This window comes from Alligator mississippiensis, chromosome 1, assembly GCF_030867095.1.
Source record: "Alligator mississippiensis isolate rAllMis1 chromosome 1, rAllMis1, whole genome shotgun sequence".
Classification (NCBI taxonomy): domain Eukaryota; kingdom Metazoa; phylum Chordata; order Crocodylia; family Alligatoridae; genus Alligator; species Alligator mississippiensis.
Genome location: NC_081824.1, coordinates 117,661,669 through 117,685,817, shown reverse-complemented (window position 1 = coordinate 117,685,817; position 24,149 = coordinate 117,661,669). Strand labels below are relative to the sequence as shown.

Genomic DNA, 24,149 nt, shown 5'->3' with positions numbered 1-24,149 from the left:
GACATGTAGCAGTGAACAGATGCTGTCTCTTCTGTGGGGTCAGATGGATAAGGGTGTTAGCATCTTGTAGTTCGAGACACGGGGCATAAGGGGTCCCAACACAAGAAATCACAGCAGACTGCCCCTAGCAACATCAACTGGCCTGCTGTGTTTCATGGCCTGGGAGTTCAGAGGCCCTGGCTGTACCCTTTGGCTGTTTGCCCGATGGCTGCCCCAGCATGCTCCCCACTTCCCCAGATCCTTAGGGAGTGCAGGAGATGGTGAACTTACCATGTGGAGAGTATGCAGGGCAAATGAGTCTGCCTACTGGCTGGATGGCCTTGCAAGTTGGAACTTTTTGGGGGAGTTCTTCATGCTATTCTCTCCTACTTTCTGACTGGATACCTGCAAATAGCAGCAATGGCCCCTCACAAAGCTATGGGGAGATGTAGACACGCCGGAGGGCAGGGAACAGCTGCAAGCAGACCTGGACAGGTTGGACAAGTGGGCAGAAAACAACAGAATGCAGTTCAACAAGGAGAAATGCAAAGTGCTGCACCTAGGGAGGAAAAATGTCCAGCACACCTACAGCCTAGGGAATGACCTGCTGGGTGGTATGGAAGTGGAAAGGGATCTTGGAGTCCTAGTGGACTCTAAGATGAACATGAGTCGGCAGTGTGACAAAGCCATCAAAAAAGCCAATGGCACTTTATTGTGCATCAGCAGATGCATGATGAATAGGTCCAAGGAGGTGATACTTCCCCTCTATCGGGTGCTGGTCAGACCGCAGTTGGAGTACTGCGTGCAATTCTGGGTGCCGCAATTCAAGAGGGATGCGGATAACCTGGAGAGGGTCCAGAGAAGGGCAGCTCGTATGGTTAAGGGCCTGCAGACCAAGCCCTATGAGGAGAGACTAAAGAAACTGGATCTTTTCAGCCTCCGCAAGAGAAGGTTGAGAGGCGACCTTGTGGCCGCCTATAAGTTCATCACGGGGGCACAGAAGGGTATTGGTGAGTATTTATTCACCAAGGCGCCCCCGGGGGTTACAAGAAATAATGGCCACAAGCTAGCAGAGAGCAGATTTAGATTGGACATTAGGAGGAACTTCTTCACAGTTCAAGTGGCCAGGGTCTGGAACGGGCTCCCAAGGGAGGTGGTGCTCTCCCCTACCCTGGGGGTCTTCAAGAGGAGGTTAGATGAGCATCTAGCTGGGGTCATCTAGACCCAGCACTCTTTCCTGCTTATGCAGGGGGTCGGACTCGATGATCTATTGAGGTCCCTTCTGACCCTAACATCTATGAATCTATGAAACAGATAATGGGTCCAAGACATGGTCAGAGAGTGGTGCCTAGAAAGCTCCCAAGCAAAGGAAGACTCATGCCTACACAAAGATGGACATATGGGTTTCTATGGTGCAGTGTAGGTGCTCCTGGGTTATGGAAGCCAGGCAATGGAGGGAGGAAGAAAGAGTGTACTGCTGCTAGTGCTTGACCATAGTCAGTGACAGGATCAAGAAGTTCCAGCGCTGTGACAGGACCAAGGTGGAGGTTCCCTCCTCTGTTAGTCCTGCCATCCCTGACCCAGTCAGAAACCTCCCAGTCTCACTCACCTGCCATGCCTTGTTGGAAAAAAGAGTTTATTTGGAAGGTGTCTTGCCTCTTCCCTGAAGCAGAGGGTGGAAGGAATCCTAAGGCAAGGTCTTACCACCTGGCTGAACTCTCAGAATACATTGGCTCCCTGGGTTTCCTGTATTGTTTGCACCAGCCACTCTAAGTCTTAGTCCTAGGGGCTTCCAAACCCTGTTCCTCTCTCTCAGTCCATCTATCTTTGGCTCTGAGGTATTCCTGGACTTCTTCTCCTCTGGGGAACTCCAACTTAGGACCCTGAGCTTTGCAGCTGCACTGCCTAATGCTCTAAGCTACTGCAGCAGGTCTTTTGACCGTTCTTGTTCTTGGACTATGTTGCCTGTAGCTCCAGCCTTCACCATGGGACAGATATCAGGCAGGGTGCTGGGACACCCCATTATTTGGCCTCCACATCTCCCCTTACAGCTGCTCTCAGTACACAGGGTGTCTGTCAAACAAAAGGAGAAAAACTCAAAACTCCTCAGGGTAAATGGACACTGTCTTAGCTTAGGGTTTTGCCCATGGGCTTGCTATTCAAAAGTAAGGAACAAAGAAAAATCCTCAACAGACTCCTCATTCTGGGGTTACTTACTGTGTTCACCAAGGCCTCCTCATCCCTCTGGCAGAGGTGAGCCAGGCTTCCTTGCAGGTAGACTGCCCCACTGTCTCCTGGGGTAGACTTTTAGCTCTCCAACCCCCTTTCCCTTTTTGGTCATGCCTACTTACCCACATCTGGCCCTCAGTGGCCTTAAAAGTCCTGATTTTAAAGGGTCCAGGCCTTTTCTCTCTATTCTTTGTAACAGGGACTTGACTCCCTGTTGCAGGTGCACTATTATGTGCACTACATGGGCATTGCCAAGTGCATGTAGGAGCTGCCCAGGGAGTCAGTGAGGGTTTGAGCAAGAGTTCATGGATTGCCTTGTGTCTGTCTTTAATTTGCAGAAAGAGGCTCATTGCATTACCCAGCAATACAACCCAGAAGTGGGACCATGTAGTGGCCCCTGGGGGGCATATGCTATCACTGAGATGTGCTGTCCCATGGGACCCTTTCAGGGCAAAAATTGGCATAACTCCGCAACCATCAGACAGCCAGACCCCACAGGGCTAGGACCAAGTCCAGCCCCAGACCAGCCTCATACACTGTCCCAGTTCTGTGCATGGTTGGGGGGGCGGAGAAGGTGTTGACTTCTAGAGCCATGGCAATTAATGCTACCACCACTCTATTCCTGCCCCCCCCCCCCAATGTCAAATTTCCAGATCTCTTGTATAATGTGTATGTCATAGATTTTATAGACATTAGGGCTGGAAGGGACCTTGGAAGATCATTGAGTCCAGCCCCTTGCCTCAGGGGCAGGAAGTGAGCTAGGGTCAAAGGATCCCACCAAGATAGACGTCCAAATGTTTCTTAAAAGACTCCAGAGTAGGTGCTTGCGCCACCTCTGGAGGGAGTCTATTCCAGGTCATGGGGGCTTGAACAGTAAAGAAGTTTTTCCTTATGTCCAGCCTGAAATGGTCTTGGAGGAGTTTGTGACCGTTTGATCTTGTCATCCTTTGGGGCGCTCTGGTGAACAGGTGTTCCCCCAGATCCTGGTGTACACCCCTTATATACTTACTTATAAGCAGAAATTTTTCAATTTTTCTCAGCTGGTTTTTAGGGGAAAGGAGTGGGTTACATGTGTGAAAATACAGTATGTTTCTGGTAGTGGGTGACTGAGGTGGCAAGTGAGCAATTAACTTAAAAGGCATCAATCATTAACTAATTTAAGTGGGACCGGCAACACAATGATGATTAAAGACCTCACAGTAAATACTAAAGACACGTCCCCAAAAACAATGTCTATTCTACTAATCACCCTCTTTGCTTGTGGTAGGGCCTTTTAACACTTCATGCTCTTACATGGGATGGGGAGAGTAGACCATGGTAGAGTGCTCCCCAAGCGATTCCAATGCAGCCCTAAATTGCAGTTCCCCAAATAGCACATTACTCCATCCCATCTGTAACAGTGTCCCACTATTTATCACCACCAAGGATCCATCCTGATTGCAGGCTGGGTCTTCTGGGCCATTAGGTTTGTACTAGGAGACAGCTGACTGGGATGCTGAATGGGGAGGACAGCAGCAGGAAATTCCAGGCCCTCGTCCACTTCAGATTCTGCTCAGCTCCAGCGGGAGGCCAGTCTTGGCAGGATAGACTGGGAGTCCCCAATTTGGCTTATCACCTGGGTTGCTGTGCTGACCTGGGAGAGCTGCATGTCTTCAAATGGTCACATTGGAGCCTTTGTTGCACTCCTAGATGGTGATGTAGGCTGCTTTGCCCACTGTGTTTTCAGACTGGACCATGTTGCTGACTACAAAGATGTGGGATTGTTCCTTACTGTGGGCACATGTGACCATGCATGAGCCGAACGCACAGTTGCTGTCCCGTGTCTTTATGAACTGCTGTCTCCGTACCTTGCACTTTGTCCCGTTAGGGTCATGATCTGGGCTCCTATTTCCATAGTGATTCACTGATACACCCTCTTGTTTTGGTGGCTTAATGGGAGTGCTGCTGATTCTTGCTTTTACCCTAGATAGTGATAGATCAACTACAGCCTCCTTGGCCCAGTTTCTGCCAGTCTTGTTCCAGAGGCTGGACTCGTCAGACTGAGGGGCCATGGTAGAGGAAGGGTGGATGGGTGTATGAGGGACTGGGAATCCTGTAAGAGTCTGATGGGTCCTGGAGGTTCGTGGTGATTGTTGGTGTTCAGAATGCAGAATCCAGTGCTGATCTTGAGTGGGTGGTGAGCACACAATGGCTGGCAAATTGCTGTGCAGGGCAGTTAATAAGTGGAAATCTGACACATGTTGGCATTAGAGTTCTGTGGTAAGGGCCAGAGTGGCTGGACAGAATACAAGAGGGGTCCAACTCGGGGCTGAAGTGGTACACTGCGAGGTGCCTGCAGAACTGACTGGTCCACCAACCCCATGAAAATATAGTGGGATTCCCATTTAAGTGCTTGTTATGATAAGGTGGTACAAACTGTTAATAGGTCTTATTACACAAATGCTTTTGGGGATTTATCTCACAACAAGCAGCACGATCGTTCTGTATGCTAGCACTTCATTCTGCATTAAAACATTTTCTGCCATAAGAGTGACATTAGTTTACACCTTTTAATAGCTCATTGCTCTTTATAGATGTTAAAGATCATCTTTCCTTTTTAATGGTCTTGATTTTTTCATCAGTCAAGCTAACCCTCCTTAGGACAATGTTGCTGTCTGCTAGCTGCTGCTTGTTTGTTTCACAGATTCTTTAGCTCTTTAGCTTAGATTTTTTTTAGCCCTGTAGGATAGACTTTTCAGTTCTTTTTCAAAATCACGTCCATCCCTGAAGACCAGTCTTCAGCAACAGCTAGGGGTTCATCTTTAGTTAAGTAGGAAAGGAAGGTTGAGTCATCTGAAGATTGTTTTGTTGCTGCTCTGTTCAGCCTTACTTCTGATAAAATCTTTTTTTTTCTTTATTCTGCCTTTCAAAAGCCAGGTGCATATTATAATCGGGAGTGCATTTGTATGCAAGAAAAGATGATATTTGGTAATATATATGACTAATTTTAAAGACAGACAGAAGGCAACATAGAGATGAACCTTATAGACCAACTAAATCAGATATGCATAAGCTTCTGTGAACCAGAGCTCACTTCATCAGATGTGATATTATATTATTTCTATACCTCTAACAATCTCACGAAAATTTTAGAAGTTTGGGATCTACCAGGAATCAACATTTTAAATGGAATAATTAATCCATGTCTTAAACAACTTTTTTCTGACAAAAGCATCTGAATTAGTTTGCATGACGTGCCAGGCATAACGCTGGAGGTGCCAGGCTGTCTTCCTCTCAGAAATCCCAATGTTGACTAACAAGAGTCTCTGCTCATTAGATGCTGGGTCATTTATGTACAATGGTTGTCTGTTGTGCTGTATGTTATGAGATTTGATTTGCAGAGAAAAAGATTTTCTTTGTGCATGGAACAAAAGGTTAAACCTTTAAATGCAAATATAAGAACACCCTCCTTCAGGCATAGGGAGAGTCTGAGGAAGGGTGTTTGTGCTCAAAATTTTTCCAACTATTTAGTTGGCCTAATAAGAGATATCACATCTATCCCTAAGAACTTTGTCTGCCTATGTTCTTTGACCAACACAGCTGCAACCAACAACCCTAAAATATAAGAACAGTAACTCTGAAGTTTAATTACATTGTTTCATTACAAAATGTGACAGCCACCAAAAAAAGTTACCTGGATGTTAGTGGTCTTCTGTAGCTGCAGATGTGGTAATTGAATTAAAAAAAATAAAAAATCTTTATATAAAAGTTAATCACTGAAGACTTAAGCTGTATTTCCTAATACATTAAAAATTAAAGGGTTAATGCACTTGTGACATATCTCTGAACCACTAGATGGAAGTAGATGCTTGCAGACTTGCATTAAATTTATTGACTTTGTAAAACCAGTAGCTATTTAATCTTATTTTCTTAAAATTAGGAGCCAGTGAAATTGAATTCATTTATGCCAGTAATGATGTATCCCTAGGAACAGAACTAGCTTTGTAGTAATTGTCACAAGTGTCAATGAAATGGAAATCATCCATATTTGAAGAGTCTAATTTGTATAGGAACATGCAGTTATATAAGACTTTATATATGAAATCTTGACGTTATATGGTTGTTCTTTGAGAATTGAGGCTGTATTATTGAATGCCTGAATTAAAATATTATCAAAATGTTAACTTTTGTATTTACATTTTAATTAGTGTATGAGATTCCTTCTGGACAATACTTGAGAGAATTTTATGGACACCTTAACATTGTATATGATCTTTGTTGGTCCAAAGATAATAAGTACCTCCTTACTGCATCCTCTGATGGCACCGTCAGGTTGGTATGATGGAATTGGTTTATATTTGTAATCTTGTCAAAAGCCTCTATAGGCAGAGTCTGTCTAGTTGGCTAGGTACAGACATTCAAAAAGCCCGAGGTGGAATTGATCTAAGTTACATGGTTTTCTGTAAGCGTCGTAATTTAGATTGGTACTAAACAGAGCACACAGTCACCTTGTGGTAAGGGATGCGGATCTTAGACTGGGTTCCAACATTTTTGAACTAGTCTATGTGTGCCGAGCTTCTGTTCTGCTATGGGCATAGACCAGTTTTGAACTTCTGTTCTGTTACCACTGTAGGCTGGTTTCTAATCACTTATACTGGTAAAAGTATGCTGTCTGTACCTGGCCATTGTGTTTGTTACGAACTTGCTGTTCAACTTTTAATAATTTATTTATTTATTATCATTATCAGAAATTTGTGGCAGAATTACAGCCTCTTGAGAACTGTTTATAATGTTTACTTTTAATACATACTTTTAGTACAGTGTTTGGGGCTGAGATTTTCAAATATAGGAATCAGACTATAAGCTCCTAAATTCATATTCCCTCACCTAAATAAGTGACCTGATTTTTTTCAGAAATCTTGGGCACTCATTAGCTTTTATAGAAATCAGTGGGACTCTTAGAATATTCAGTACTTGGTATTTACTCTTAATATATATTAATCTTTCCATCGTAAAGCAGCATCAGGGCTGGAATTTTGAACACAGAAGGCAGGACATTTAAAATTTAGGATTGAAATATCCAGTTTAATTTGGCTTCATTGCAGATATGGGTAGTAATATGAATTCCAGTTACATTACTATATAAGGATTGTGGTGAAGGACTGCTTTCAGTACCTTCACTCTTAAATTTAGAGGCGAGAAATGCAAGAAGTTATGCAATATTAGAGTTAAAAGTATCATTTCCATGTGGTTTTTAACGCCCCTTTCCCACCAAAAAAGAGGAAAATATGGTTATGACACTTCATAATTGAATTATGAACAAATCCAAAAGTTTTCAACTGCACTACTGTTTAGCTACTCCTACCTGTTGCTTCCATTTTGTAACTCCATAGTTCTACAAGCAGTTGCATCATTTAAAATACCGAAAAAATTGTTGCATGATACTTACATGTGGAAGTGTTAACTGTTGGAGAAGGGGAAAGATGAAGTAAAGAACTTTTTGGAGTGATTGTCCACATGGCTTCCACTCAGTACAAATATGCACATGGTCAGGCTTTTTTTTTTTTGTTTTGTTTGTTTTTTGTCCAACAATATTTACTAGGGCTCTTCCTGTTACCTAGGTGTCCCACCATCCAAGGACATACAAGTAAGAAGAGACCCAACTGTCCTTTAGTTACTACTTAACACACATGGCAACAAGATGATACTACTCTCTATCCATCATATGTACAGTGTTAATGTTGAAAGCTCTGTATTGTATTAAGTTATTGCTTATTGCTTTAGGACATGGATGTCAAAGATATGGCCCATGGGGCTGATGGGTGGGTGGGAAATTTGAGAGCAGGCCCCACTGCTGAAGTCCAAGGTGTGAAGCCCCACTGGGGATACATTCAGTCACAGATGGGTCCAGATTTGACCTGTGAACAGCCCCAGTCCAGATCTGGCCCAAGGGCCTGGATGAGTTTGAAAACTTTGCCTGAGAACATCTTAGATAGTTTCAGTCACCCTGAAACTTAAGCTGGAAGAGTTTTCCCTGCCCTCCCATATTAGCAATATGACAGAAGCTAAATTTCTAGGGCTTATACTTGCCCCTCTATATCACTGTTGAAGATTCACAATGAGACAAACCCTCAATGCTCATGGAGTAGAGGAAGGGTGTCATGATGCCCAGCCTCTGTGAGAGGAAGTAGACACTGGGTCCTCCCTGTGCCCACCCCAGTGTCCCAGCACCATTCCCCATGGCCCCTTCCACCAGCTCCAGAACCATGAGAATAATGGAGATACCAGCTGACCTGAAAAGCTCAGTCCCTGTGTGACCATTCCTGTACTCTGAGCAGTGCACTGTGGCACAACCAAGTGAGTGGGCAGATGCAGTGACATGCATTTTTAGCCTGGCTTGTTTCCTGCGTCTTCCCATGCTCCTGGAACTGGTGGGAGGGACCTTGGAGAATGGTGGCTCCAGTCACTAGCATTCAAACTCCTGCAGGAATAGCCACAGGGCAGCGGCAGGGGCCATGCTTAAACCCTTGGGTACAGACTGAGGTCAGGAAGGGGGTAGACAAAAGAAAGAGTGAGGCATGGCAGGGTTCTTTCTCCATTGCCTTCACCTAGTAGCAGCATCAGCACCAATAGCCATTATCGCAACTTCTTCCTCCTGCTGAGACAGTTATGTCCTTCAGGGGCTCCCCCAAGCTCCCTAGTGTGCCCTGCGGAGCATCTTTTACCAGCACCATGCACCACCCCCATGCTGTGCTATCCTTGAGATCCTTTTACAGGTGTTGAGTGGTAAGAGAAGGTAAGCACTGTAGGAAATAAATTAGTCTTTAAATGGGGTGTCACTGATTTCCAAAAAAGTGATGTTCCCTCAATCTAAAAAGTTTGAGAACCATTGCTGTATACCTTCTCCAAAGAGACACTGTGGAAAATGATAGACTGGTCAATTAGTCAACTTCAGATTTTGGTAAGAAGTGATGGGTAAAAAATGCCACACAGGAAGAACAGTTGATTCTAGCTGCAGGCTTCTTGCCAGATGAAGTAGTAAATCTTCTATGATTGCCTCAGTGGATAAGTCTAAGATACTCCAGCCAGGACCTCACTGGGCACCTGTACACATGCAGTGAAGCTGCTCTGACATGCTGTAATTACAGCGCATCAGAGCAGCCTTGCTGCATGTGTATGAGGTCCTAGAATATCTTAGATCAATTGAGTCTACTGGAGTGTGGTAATTACCATGCTCCAGCAGACTCAAGCATCATGTGTATCAGTGTCCCTGCACTGGAAAATGGCAGCAGGGGCACTTTAACTAAAGGTTATCAAATGAGCTTTAGTTTAAGCATCCCTGCCACCATTTTTCAATGGGGGGACACTGATACACGATACTCTCTGGGTGCTTTAATTAGAGTGACTCTCAGAAATGGTTATTAAAGCACCTCCCCACACACTCTTGGAGCATGTGTATGTGCCCATTAAGTGCATCACCGGTGTTTTGGCTATATCTCTGGAAGTGGGGACATAAGAAATTTGATACTCTCTTGAATATCTTGTGCTTGTATATTCCTGGTAGACTCACCGTGTTGTTGCAGTCTGTAAAACACCTGTGACAAATACCAGCATTCATTTTAGTTATATCCAGACTAGTTGACAGTGGATATTAGGTCCTTCCTAGGGGATCTGCATATTTTTATTTCCACCCAGTATCAGGTTGGCTTGTGGTGGCTGCTGTCCTGGAATGGTCAGAACAACAAGGACCTCCTAGATCTCTACTGAGGGGAAAATAACCTGAAGAAACAAAACCTTTATGGGTATAAGGGTTACTAATGAGTCAACCCCCAGATCCATATAACTTAATTATTAAATCTTCCTCTTAAGGTAGGGTAACTTGAAGTGAGATAAGTTGTTATTAACTGGGATGTGGGTTGTCAAGCCTACTGGTTAGGGTCTTGTCTAGGGATCGAAGTCACAAGGGCAAAGTACAGACAGTCAAAAAGCCTGAGGCTGAATCTGTGCAATCGTTGCAGGTTAGTCTAAGCTGTGTCGATTGAACTGGTAAACAAGTGAACAGAAATTCACTTTTGATTCTGGAAATGCAGCCACATGCCTGCAGTGGCCCAGGCCAGAAGCCAGCACTTAGAGCGTGCCTCCCTGCTCAGCTGGAACAGACAGCTTCAGCCAAGACTTGACCACCCACCCTGGGAGGGGTTGTTTGCAAGGGAGGTGCAAAGCATCCTGGGATGCTGGGGGACTGTGAGTTAATGTGAATCTGGAGGAGATATGGGACAGAAGTTTAATGAACCAATTTAACCTAAATCAGTTAAGTCTGATACTACATCCATCCAGGTTTATCTTAAACTGGTGTCAGCCACTTCAAAAGGGATTTACATGCACTGAACTTCTGTTCTGTTACAGATTTGAACCAGTTTTCAATCAGTTTATGTGTAATTTCTGTCCCTAGCCAAGCTGAGACACTAGCCCAGAGAAAGGGCTAGTTTAGGTGTCAAGAGCTGAGAACTGTAGTCAGAGCAAGCCAAATGTCAGAAGCCAGATATAGATACTAGGAGCACAGGAAGAAGGAACTAAAGTAGGGACTGCACTGAAGGCAGTCTTACTGATCCTAGTAAGAGGGTGGACTACAGGCTCACTAGGAGACTTTTGCAGACTGCTTATCTTCTCCCTTAGTGGTTTTAAGGCTGTGTTTGGGGTGAGAGTCACTTCTTGCAAGCACAGCAGCCAATGACTGACTGAAAAATAGATGACTCATTTCCAGCTGGAGTGGTGATCTGTCAATCATAGCTATTGCAGTCTGTGGATAAATTACCACAGGAATGTGGAAAGGAATTTAAGGGCAGCTGAAAACTCTCTTTCCTATATGCTGTACTGACCTCATCTCACTCCTACAGTACATACAATGGATATTATCAATAAGAGTCTTCCTGGCTTAAATTGTAAAACTGCAATTGAAGATCTCTTTGAGATCAATTTATTTTTCTTTACATACGTGAGATACTCCATTTGTTAAAGAATGTCAGTGATTTTGTTTTCAGTAGGTCTATTAGTTTCCAGCTCCAAGAAAAAAATAAACATGATGGCGAACTTCCTTTAGATGGTGTCTTTCTATCTGGTGTAATTGCCACAAAAAGGATGTAAAGGCTAAGGCTGCGTGAAATTTTGACAGGTGTTTTGTTTCGAAACTGTTTCAACGCATTTCGAGCTTCAAACAGCGAAATTGAAACAAAACACAAGTCTTCGAAACAGCTTCAAAATGAAGTGAGGGCACTCGAAACATTTCAAAAGTTTCAAACCATTTTGAGTTTCGAAGCTGAGCTTGCTGCGGCTAAACAGAAACTAAGGAGAGGGATGGGGAAGGACTGCTCTCTGATATTGACATCTAGCTCCCTGTTCAATTCCCTAGCTCTCTGATCGCTTCCCCCAGCTCTGATCATTTCCTCAGCCATTCCTGGGGGGCGCGGGCCACCAGTCTGCACACAGGGTTTCAGCAGGTTGCTGCTGAAACTGCAGCAGCAGCCTGCTGAAACCCAGGGCACAGATCCAGGAGCCTGCGCTGCCCAGGAAGAGCTGGGGGAAATGGTCAGGGGGTTGGAGAATTGAACCGGGAGCTGGGGGAATGTTCAGGTCCCTGAACATTCCCCCAGTTCCTGGTTGGATTCCCCAGTTCCCTGATCTTTCCCCCAGCTCTTTGATCACTTCCCCCAGCTATTCCCTGGGGGACATGGGCCCTTGGATGATACGAGATGACAGCAGGATGTCACTGCTGGTTGGAACTGGCACTGGGCACAGCCCGTGCCGAGCTCCGGGAAGCCTGGTGCTGCCCCAGCTGACAGCATGCTGTCATCCCATGTGCAGATCTGGGGGTCCGTGCTCCCTGGGAGGGTTGTGGGGCTGTGCCAGACTCCTCCTGGGGGGTGCAGGTCTCTGGATCTGCGTTTGGGATGACACCAGGCTGCTGCTGGTAGCCCTGAGCACGGCCCATGTCAAGCACCAGGGAGCCTGGTGCTGCCGCTGGCCCTAGCCGGCAGTGGTAGCCTGTTGTCATCTTCTGCGCAGATCCAGGGGCCCGCACCCCCAGGGAAGGCTTCGGGGCTGTGCTGGACTCCTCCCAGGGGGTGCGGGCCCCTGGATCTGCGTGCAGGATGACAGCAGGCTACTGCTGCCGGCAAGTGATGTGAGTTTTGCTTTGAACAGTTTGAGGTGCAGTTTCCCAGAAACCCCTGCACATATCTCCATGAAACTTGGCAGGCTTAATGCCGTCATAAGGGGCTGTTATCTCTGCAATTTCCATCCAAATCAGGCAAGAAATGTCAAAGTTATAGGCATTTTCATAATTCCACCTTATAGCCTATGGGCGAAATGTCGAAACAGCAAAACAGTTTTGATTAAATGAAACGGACACTATTTCAAAATGAAGCGAAGCAATGAAATGAAATACTGTTCCTTCGAAACAGTGAAACAGAAGTCAAAATGAAATTATGCACAGCCCTAGTAAAGATTATTAAGAAAGGAACAACAGTCCCATTCTTGCCCCTGTGCTTCTGCTGCTATAGAATCAGAGTTCTCCTCCTGACTGGACTTTTGATGCTAGTGTTGACAGCCAGGAAATATCTTAATTATCTCTGCTTTTTTGCTGCATTCTTTTTCCCCTTGACAGTGGCTTCATTTTCAGAACCATGACTTTGGCTTATTTTGAACCAATAGGTTCAGTGACTTGTAAATGAGGGACATCTCTATCTCTCTTTTGAGGGATACTTCTCAGATAGTGTTGAAGTAGAAAGTGGACTTCCTGGTATGAACTGAAGCAGTCAGAGACATACTCTTTGAGTTCAGAGGCAGGGTGGGATTTTCAACTCGAAGAAAACGGCCAGAGTTTCAATCTGGACGTATTGAATCCCAACAAAATAGTCTGGCATTTCAAGTTTGGAATGCTGACTACGCTCCATAATCCCCATGTTAGATTTTCAAGACTTGTTGACAGGTTGCTCGGGCATTATGAAGGAGTTCCATGAGATCTGTATGGGCCACACAGTTCTTCAGGGTCATGAACTGTAGCATAAAGTACAGTGACCCACAGCAGTATATTGGGCCAGGTGTTGCTGAGTTGCAGGCTAGTCTTCTAGACTTGTGTACAGGAGCACCATCTCCAGGTGTGGCTGCGAAGCCCCCGGAGTCTCTTCAGCCCTCGCTCTCCTCGCAGCTGCCCCTTGATCTCACCTGCCACACCTTGTTGTAATGTTTTAAGTATGAGAGGCTGCCTCAGGGCTTCCCAAGCTGTTCTCTCTAATGATCACCAGGTTTTTGCGGTTCTCGCCATAAGGGCTAGTTGTGTGACTCCAATCCACCTCTACACCAGGCCCCATGCCTTGCAGGTGTTACCTCTCATTGACATTTGCCTCATCTTTCTCAGCCCAACTCCGGGGTCTCAACACACTCAGCCCTTCCCCAGGTTCTCAACACACTCCAGCTTCTCTAAAAGGCTCCTTGACCCTTTCTGGTCCCATGTGCTCGTCCCCCCTGGACCTCCCCAGGCACAAGACTCGCTGCATATCTAGACCCTCCCTGGGCACTGAACCCTCTTGGTCCCCACCAGGCACCAGCTTCTCTCATGCTCACTCAGCCCACCTAGGCTGGCAGACTCCTCATGTCTCTCTCTCAAGCTTACCCCCAACTCTCAGGTTCATATCAGACCCCTCTGGTCTGTGTTTCTCCGTTTCTCTAAAGCTTACCCCGAGCTTTCAGGTTCGGGCAGGAGCCCTGCTGCAAGCCTGGTGTCAGGAGCTCCACTGCCTGTGGCTCCTGGGCTTAGACTTCCTGACCAGGCCATGGACATATAACCTTCTCCTGGTCAGGTAATGCCCTCATTAGCTCCCTTCTCCACCTGCTTTACAGGCTGCCCGTGCCAGCTGCTTTGCAGGCTGTCCCTCTTCTTAAAGTGACAGGTGCATCTAGTGCTCTGTCACAACTTGCAAATACTCTGATCCTTGCAATTGTTTCCAGAACTCAGTTGTAACCTGATTAATTCACCGTCCTAGATCCTCATCTCTCTAAAGTTCTAGAAGTTCCAGTGCCACAACAGACAGATGTGCTGTTAAGATTTGGGGCTGGGATGGCCATCATTGATAATATCAAGCATGAATGGGTTAAATATAAAGGCAAAGCAGGTTTTCAAATCTGCCATGAAAGTCATTTAGTAGTCCTTACAATTTGCTGCTATAGTACTCAAGTTTCTCTTCCACTTTTCAAGGGTAAAATAAGGCCTATCTTTTTCAGTACCGTTGCAGAACCCCATCTGTTAAAATACAAGTTTATCCAGAAGTGCACTAGCATTTTCCAACACTACCACCAATTCATTCTTAATGCAACCATAATATTTGCTTCATTTGTTACATTAGCTTTATTGTTGGCCACCAACCAATAGCAGTCCATGATGAATGCTGAGGCATGATTTTAATGTTTTATCCATGCTCTGACATCTTTGTTGTAAGTTAGATGGCATTCATTAAAGTAAGCTCTTCCACTGTATTTGAAGGTATTCTATTTTAAAGCAGAATATCGTCAATAATGAGAAATGTTTTCACTTGGACATCTCTGCCATATTTTTGCCTTGTCATCATCTATTTCAGCAATGTTGCATTATCTGCTAGCCTCAAAGCTATCTGGGCTTTTTTGTCAGTTCTATAAGAATCTGTTTAGCAAGAACACACACATATATATATGTTTGGAACACCTCCAGGAACTCTGGTCGTGTTCTCCTTCATCCTTCTGGCCAAAGGGAAGGGCCCAAGCAGGAGCAGACACATCCTATAGATCAATGCATGGCTGCACAGATGGTGTTGCCAGCAGGGCTTTGGCTTCTTTGACCACAGGATGGTGTTCCAAGAAGGATTGCTAGAAAGAGATGGGATCCACCTGACAAAGAGAGGGTGGAGCATATTTGCAGACAGGTTTGCTAACCTATTGAGGAGGGTTTTAAATTAGACTTCCCAGGGGATGAAGACCAAAGCCCTGAGGTAAGTGGGGAAGTGGGTAACCTGGAGGAAGCACAAGCAGGAGGATGCAACACGGGAGGGGTTCTCATTCTTCCTGACAAAGCAGGGCATTTGGCTAGTTACTTCGGGTGTCTGTACACAAATGCACAGAGCCTGGGAAATAAGCAGGAGGCATTGGAAATCCCCACACAGTCCCAGAACTATGATGTATTGGAATAGTAGAGACTTGGTGGGATAGCTCGCATGACTGGAGAACTGTCATGGATGGGTATAAACTATGCAGGAAGGACAGGCAGGGGAGAAGAGGAGGAGGAGTTGTGATATTAAGAAAAAAACTTTCTCACGAGAAGGGTAGTAACGCAGTGTGACCAGACTCTGGAATAGACTCTCAGCTAGGGTGGTGCAGGCACACAACCTGGAGATCTTCAAAAGGAGACTGGATACACACCTTGCTGGGGTTATTTGACCCCAGCAGTCCTTCCTGCCCAGAGCAGGGGGGCTGGACCTGATGATCTCATGAGGTCCCTTCCAGCCCTAAACTTCTGTGAATCTGTGTGGAACAGGTTACCCAGAGAGGTTATAGAATTATCCATCCTTGGAGGTTTTTAAGACATAGCTAAACAAAGCCTTGGCTGGGATGATGTGGTTGGGCATGGTCCTGGTTTGAGCAGGTGGTTGAACTAGATGGACTCCTGAGGTCCCTTCCAGGCCTAATTTTCTCTGATTCTCTGATTCTATATCCCTCCTCTTCGGGGGTCCCACAGTGTTTTTTAATCTGATAGGATCTCTGTTCACATTTCTTCTTTCATTTTCCCTTCCCTATTCAGGTTTTTCCTCTCCTACTGAGAGTTTTCTGTATAGTTAATATTCTTTTGAACCCTTAGCAGATTGTTTTCTACATATGCCTTAATCAGTTAAAACCGTTACATCAGCTTGAAGGATATGATAGACGGGGCTTTATGTGGGTTTCCCAAAATTAGTACTTTATAAGGAAAGGATTACTTCCAGGCCTTATCCCAAGTTTCTGCCCTAGGTTGTTTCCGAATTCTGTGAAAACCTATTTATTTAGCTTCAACTTTCTACCCAAAGCCTCATTCAACCTTGGTGCAAGCTAAACTTTATATACTCATGTAGTCAAGATACTGTCTTTTTATAATGACAAGGCAAAACCATTCCGACATACACCTAGACTGTTTATGGCTTCTATAGAGAGAGTTCTGGGTCAGGTAAAAGTCATTGAAAGATTATATAAGAGTGTCTCAAATTATGTGAGGGCATAAATTGGCCAGGTTAGATTCACGTAGCTGTGTCAGGGATCATTTCACGAGAGCAGGCAACTCACGCTCCGTTAGAAGAATGTCTCTGCTTCTAAAATCTATAGGGCAGTCTCATGGGTTTTGGTTTATATATATACACACAATACTGTTCTTTTGTAGAAGTTTCTAAATCAGATGCCTTTTTGATAGGGTTTTTGCAATTATTTTTTTTAATTGATCTCCAGTTGCTCACCTCTAAGCAAACAGATAACTGCCTGTTAGTTACTTAGAGTAATGGTTACTTACAGTAACTGCAGTTCTTTGATATGTTTTCCCATCATGTACTCTATGACCCACCCTCTTTCCCTGCTATGTTGGGGTCCTGCTCCTCTTAGATTTTGTAGTGGTAAAGAAATGCAGAGACCATTCTATCCTTTATGAATTCAAGTGGTGGACAGGAGAACATCTAGGACTGGTTTCTGTTTCACTTACTAGACTTATAATTGGACTTTGATAACTAAACTTGTTCCTGTTGAGAACCCTGAAAGACTTAAGTCCATGAAGAACTGTTAATACAAAAGATGGGTGGCTCCTCCTTCTTCTCATTGCTCTTCTGTAACTAGATCTTAAGGGTAAGATATCAGGGTGTTACAAAATTAGATCTGTTACTGGATTTTTAGGGACTTGAGCAAGGTGGAGTAGGATTGCATTTAGTCACCTTAGTTTAGGTGAAGTTATACCTTACACTTACGACCATACTAACTCTGTGCAATGTTAAGCAGTGTTAAAGTTAGAATGTACTGTGAGCAGTCACACATTAAGAATTAATACCATTTCTTGCCTGCATAGCTCTGACTTGCCACAAGAGGGCTAGATAAAAGGTATGGCTAGGAGCCAGAACACCTGAGCTCTATCCCTGCTCTGGGTGGCAGGGGGAGTGCTGGGAGCAGTGCATCCTGGAATGCTGGAGAACTGCAAATTGTTCATATTATCTTTATGGAGCAGACTGAAGTTACCCAAACACAAGCTTGGTAGAAAGCCCAGAGATAACCCTTGCCTGAAGTGGCATAACTTTGAGGCACTCGGAGGGTACTTAAAACAAGTTAACAAACTTTAATGTGCAGATGCTCACATTTTAAGTGCACTTAGTATGGTTTAAATGTAACATGTAACTTCACCCTTCCATCACTTGACAAGTGGAAGATAATCTGGCTGCTAGTGTTCAAATGCAGCCCTAACAGATATTGCTGGCCAAATGATTCCAACCTTACACCTGTGGGGATGCATGCATAGCATGGGTGTTATCTATAAAAGCAAAATACCTTGCTTCAAAGTTATACTTAGTGTAAGGTAAGTAACGTTGTTTTAAAAATCATTTACCTTCTGGAGAAATATCCTAATGCAAAGATTATTCTGTACATAGAATGTGTCAGAATCCTTGAAGAGGAGAAATTGGTATCTTGTGCTTATTTAATATCTGTTTAAAATGTGCAGAATTCAAAATGCTTATTATGCCAATATGTGGCAAGGGATTTAGTTAGCACAGTAACAAACTTTTCTTAATTTATTTTGGAAAGTTCTGTGTCAAACTTTAAGTATAATTGAAGAAATTCAGCAGATCAAATGAAAGCTTTAAGTGTTTGCATGTATTTTATTTTCAGAACCATTAACACAAAATTTGGTATTAACTATGGATAATATGCTAGAATCTATTGCATTCTGAGACAGAGGTACTTACTCATTTTGTGTCCTTTTAGGATGTGGAAGATTGAGACCCAGGCTACCTCTGCTGTGAAAGTTTTCCCTCACCCTTCTTTTGTTTACACTGCGAAGTTCCACCCAATTGCTGACTATCTGGTGGTGACAGGATGTTATGACTCTATGATTCGGGTATGGAATGCAAAAGTGAAAGAAATCTATGGTCAGCTGTTGCAGGAGTTTGAGGGTCACAAAAGCTTTATCAATACACTCTGTTTTGATGCCGAAGGTATGTTCTTTTAAAATCTTAACCGTATCTCAAAAAAAGAGCATAGTATACTCTTGTATACTCATAATATACTCTGAGTATACTTAGTTTATTTAACATTAATTTAATATTAAAAAAAATAAAATTCCTTTTCTTTAATAGTTACAACTGTATAACAGTGTCCTGTTTGGAGTTCGTATTAGCTAGGATGTTTATGCTTGGTTACTACCTGTAATTTGGTTATGCCTCAAATGTATGAGGTGCTGCACATACATATAGAAAGATGTAGTCCTTGACATAAAGACAAATAAGTAGACTAAAGACAGTAAAGAAGAATACATATATAAATATAGAGTGGTCAAGGTGATAACTATTCATGTCTTGATTATGCAAGGTTTTTTTAATAGATATATAAATTAACCCCAGTTTTCACTATACCTAGCTGCTATTAATTAGGTAATGTTTTGTGAGACATCACATCAGAAGGTAGTATGGTATGAAGCAAGGTCTGGCAACTTATGGTCTGCAGGCCACTTCCAGCCCTTGAAGGGGTTTTATCCAGCTCTCCAAGTATGCCAAAAATATTAATTGCATTGGGATCACATTTCTAGCAAGCAGCGTCAGGTGTTGCCTAGAAGGCAACCCCCTGAAGAGAGGACTGCTCCTGGGAACATCCAGGGATCATTTCTCCTGCCAGGCCTTGTGAAGGGGGGTCATGCAGTGCTTTGAGCCCAGTCTTGCTTTAGGGGATACTGATGACTGAGGGAGCTGCGTCACCCTGACAACTGCAGGCTCCCCAGTTGGCAGCCTCCTTCCCAACTGCAGCCAGCCTTCTGCTCTTGGGTCTCCCTTGGACTAGCAGGGCTGGCAGAGGTGGTGCCTAAGATTGAGGGTGGGGACTTGGGCAGTAGGTAGGCTTAGAACAGGAAAGGAAGTGAATGCAGAGTGTGGGCTGGGGTACTTATTTGCATGGCCAGATGCAGTGCAGAGCAGTGGTGGGAATACCTGCTGTCCTTGCTGGTTTCCCTTGTAAAGTTCTTAGTAGCAGTATAAAATTTAAAAGTTTGTTATATGAAAATAACATTCAGGGCTGAGGTACATAGCTCGCCTCAAGTTTAGACTTACGTGTTCCTGCACCACTACCATCTAGTCGTGGAATATCTAATACTCATGTCTGCCATAGAACTGAGCTGTGTTATTTTAGCCCTGCTAATGAAAGATTGCCAACACGCGCTATAAAACAGAGAGGCTGTTGTGGGAGAAACAAACAGTTGGCATGTCAAGGATACTGTTAGGTGTCACACAGTTGGCATATTAAAGGGAAAATAGAAAAAAAGTGATAAAATAAGTGGTGAATTACACAGTGTGATGAAAAAGAAGCAAGAAGTATGAATACGATGTAATGGTAGAGGGTTCAGTGATGGTAACAACATGGTCAGAGCAATAAGCAAGGAGAATCTTAATTGCTACCTGTTGTTTGGACTGGAGGAGTAAATACGATATGTATATTAAGGGTGCCAAAAAGGAGGATGCAGTAGTTAAATTGGAAAAAGATCTGGGGCTGAATGAAATGATATGGTGATATAAATGATAGCCCTATAGGGATAGAAAGAAAATATAAGGCAGGATTTGAACATGAGCCCTTAGAGTTCATATGTGTGAAAGAGAAGGGGAAAGGTTGCATTCTAAAACGACTAATATTTTATTGATCAGGGAAACTGGAGAATGGTGAACTTTTCAGGAGTATCAGAGAATGGAGTAAACTGAGCTTTTGGGAGAAGAGCTAAGAATTCAAACCTAAAGTCTAAGTTGTCATGACATCCAAAAGGAGGTGTTGTGGAGAGATGCTAAAATGTGGCTGTGAAAGCTGAAGCTATGCCATTGGATGAGATTTCTGAAAGATGGGATTGTATATATTTTAGAATCTGAGTTTTCAAATAGCAATTTCACTAACATATAGCTGGGTCGTTTTAGGAGTAGCCATGGCAACTCCTTAAAAAACAAAGAAAGAAAAATTCCAAGTACATTATTTACAGCAATGTATACTTTTGGAGCAACTTTTGGAAGGGCAGCAGTTGGAGATCAATTTGCCTTTATTCTTGCCTAGGTTGGCAAGAACTCTATAGATAAGCACCAGGGGTCTGATGTTAAAGTCCACTGAAGTGGTAAGACTCTGCTTGATTTTAGCAGTGTCTGTTTTGGTTCCTAGAAGACGAATAAAAGTAAGGAATTTAAATAAAGTGATCTTAACATTTGAACAGTATCAGATTTTTAATCTGTTTTGACTTTTGTGATGTGCTTTAAGAAAAAATTAGGTTTATCATCTACCTTGTAGCATGAGAAGAAAATGGAAATAAAGCATTACCATTCAAATACTAGCCACAATTCAGTTCCTGTTACCACATAGGTATAACATATCATTTATTGTAATTCAGTTCATAATACATGTGTATGGAAATTGCCACAAAACTGTTTGTGGCACAGATAAAGCTAGAGACATTCTAAGTATATTTAATTTGGGAGTTTTCTTCAGTTCATATGCTTCCTGTTTTTCATTTAATATTGTTTAAAAGTATTTCTTGCTTATATTATGTGAAATCATTGTTTTTTTAGGACTTTACATGTTCTCAGGAGATAGTTCAGGCCTCATTATAATTTGGAATACTTTTGTCAAAGGAAATTCTCAACATCCAGTCCAACAGTGGAGCATTATGAAGGTATATACAGATTTTTCATTAGCAAGATTAAGTTTTACGAAAACTAGCTTCAAATTTAGTCATCTGACTTGTTTGATTACTTTTCCTTATATATTTTTGTGTGGGTGGAAAGTGAATTCCCTTAAAATGTCTTGTTAACGCTTTGCTGATGGAACATGCTGTGATTCATGTTAGGGATTTCTGGATTTGTAGCATTTTTAGATATGGTACTGTTAGTAGAGGATATAAACATTTTTTTCCTAGCAACTTATACAAGAAGTTTAAAGAGATTTGGTAGCATTGTACTTGAGCTCCATAATGCATTGTGTTTATTTTCTGTGATAGAAAGGTCAAGAATAACAAACTATATATTTTGTCAAAGTACCATTGCTTGTAACTGTATGGCTAATATTTTATCAACCTGTTAGTAACCCTGTTTCTCAGGATTCTGTAGTTATAATAGGGTCTGTCATGTGGCTGTGAACATCTGATGACTTAGAATACAGTGCCTGTGAAGAAATTATTCGCCTTTAACCCATAAAGTTAAGAAGAAAAAAATGCAAGAAGGCACAAAATATAGATAAACAAAACACAGAGAGCTTTCTTTAACTGTATCTTCCATTTTCAATATTAAGGTATTAATGTTACATTGTGATAAACTTCATTTTCTCTTACTGTAGGAAGTAAACGATAATGATATGAAAGGGGTTCCAATAAATCATTTGGAGGTACATCCAAATGGAAGGCGCTTATTAATCCATGCCAAAGACAGTACTCTGAGAATTATGGATCTCAGAATGTAAGTTTGCTTTGGTCAATACATAGATTTGTGTGTTTCAGGATTGACTATGCATGGCAATAACATGTTCAAAATTATTAAATATATACTTGGGAAGAAGAAAGCTGGTCTGATAGAATGCTAGACTAGGGCTTGGGAGATCTGGATTTTTTAGCCTGCTCTGTTACTGCTTTGTGCATGACCTCAGGCCAGGGGTGTCCAACCTTTTTGAATGTGGGGCCGGATCACAAACTTTTTATCACCCAGTGGGCCAGCGAGCCATATTCAAAGACGTCACAGGAAGTGGTATCATATCAGGAAGTGGTCACATGACCTTTGACACCAATGAAGTTGCAGGGGTTGACATGGTGCTGGTTAACATGGCATGCATGCCCGGGTAGACATGGTGCTGCAGGAGCCACTTGGCTACAACTGGGTTGACCCGGTGCTGGAGAAGCCGTGGGGCCAGGCCGGGGTTAACCTGGGGCCCGCCTGGCCTGCTGGTGCCATGCCCGGGTTGATGTGGTGCTGCAGGACCCGCCTGGGCAGAACCAAGTCGGCACCGGCCAGAAAAAGCAGCATGCAGTTAAAGCTGGCTTCCCATGTGCTGCTGGGGATGGGAGGAGGCTGGCCAAGTCTGCACCGGCCAGCAGAAGCGGTGGCGGAGCCATGTGCCGCTCGGGACTGACCGGTGCAGGCTCGTTCCATCCCTAGCAGCACACGGCTCCACCACCGCTTCTGCTGGCTGGTGCAGACCTGGCCGGGCTCCTGTCCCCAGCAGCACATGAGAAGCGGCCCCCTCGGGGCCTCGCGCGCAGGCGACTGGGCCTGGGGAGACTGGCCAGGGGAGCAAGTAGGTGCCGCCTTGCTGTGGGGCAGGGCAGGGCAGCGGGGCTAGCTTCAAGCGGGTGGGTGAGGAGGCAGGCGTGGGCCGGCAGTGCCAGCAGCCGCTGCTTGCCCTCCCGCGGGGGGCCGTTCCCATGGGCCCCGTGGGGGTAAGCAGCTCCCCTCACCTCGCTGCCGGCTGGGGTCCGTGGGCCAGCCCTGCCTGCCTCGCCGTGGCCCCGCTCTTCCTGCCTCGCCGCAGCCCCGCTGCTGCCGCTGTGACCCTGCTGCCGCCACCACAGCTCTGCACTCGGCGGCGGCGGCTCCGCACTCTGTGCCACTGCCCCATGCTCTGCGATGGCAGCTCCGCGCTCTGCGCTGCCACCACTGCCGCTGTGGCCCCGCACTCTGCACCACCACTGCCGCAGCTCCCCGCTCCGCGGTGGTGGCGCTGCCGCGGGCCAAATAAAATGGCTTGGCAGGCTGCATGGCGGCCCGCGGGCCGTATGTTGGACAAGCCTGCCTTAGGCAAATCACCTAGGGCAGAATTTCTTGAAATGCCTAAGTGACTTGGCAGACTAAGTCTTATTGAAAGTGAATCAGGCTTAGGTTGGTGAGGGCCATCTGACTTTTGAAAATAGGCCTTAGGATCCCAAGTCACTTCCATATTTTTTTTGGCAATTGTTTTTAATTTCTATGCAATTTAATTTCTCTTTTGTGAAATGGAGATGATATCACTTAATTATATTGTAAGGGCCTTTATAAAGAAAAGTGTAATAAAGATTAAGTTCTCAGATATGATAATGGGATGCATAGCAGTACATTGAATAAATGGCTAGATATTTAAATCTATTATTTAATAAATTGTCTTCTCCTTTATCTTTTTCAATTTAAAATAGCATTTTATTCATAGAGAAGTTAAACTGTATATAAAAGGCTTAACATTACGGTGCAACAGGATTGTTTGCGGTTATTATTTCTTGGGCTATAATATTTTGACCTACTAAAACCCTTTCTCTTACCACCTGCTCTTTGAAGTAGGTGGTAAATCCTTGGAAAGGTCAGAGCTCAGACACTGAGCTTTGCATTACTGCTTTGCAGTTGCTGCTTTATTATTATTGCTCCTATTTTACTATAGTTCCTGATGTTTGTAAGGGAGAATAGTTGGGGATAAAAAAGGTTGGTCATGGTTTCCCAACCTCCTGCTGGTAGTAAATGAAACTTAAATGGGGAAATCACCCAACCAGAGTTTAGTCGCTGCTGGCAAACATGCTGTAATATCACCTCTCCAGAGAAATTGTATTATTTTTCTGAATCTCTGCCTTTTTAATATAAGTGAAAGTCTCTGGCTATTGTGACCATTATGGAAGATTAACAAAACTGAATGTAATCAGGGCATGCAGGTGTCTGTGATTTGCAGAAAACCTGGATCATTTCCTGAGA

General features: G+C 44.0%; 1 protein-coding gene across 6 annotated transcripts in view; it reads left to right on the top strand.

Annotated features, from left to right (window-relative positions):
• Positions 1–24,149, top strand: part of AHI1 (Abelson helper integration site 1) — a 221,902-nt gene that overhangs the window by 36,643 nt on the left and 161,110 nt on the right. For all 6 annotated transcript variants that reach the window (XM_019479611.2, XM_019479610.2, XM_019479609.2 and 3 more), the window contains exons 12-15: positions 6,396–6,519; positions 18,199–18,428; positions 21,021–21,124; positions 21,784–21,902. In XM_019479611.2, coding sequence (XP_019335156.1) covers positions 6,396–6,519; positions 18,199–18,428; positions 21,021–21,124; positions 21,784–21,902 — 577 coding nt within the window. The remainder of the gene's footprint in view (positions 1–6,395; positions 6,520–18,198; positions 18,429–21,020; positions 21,125–21,783; positions 21,903–24,149) is intronic.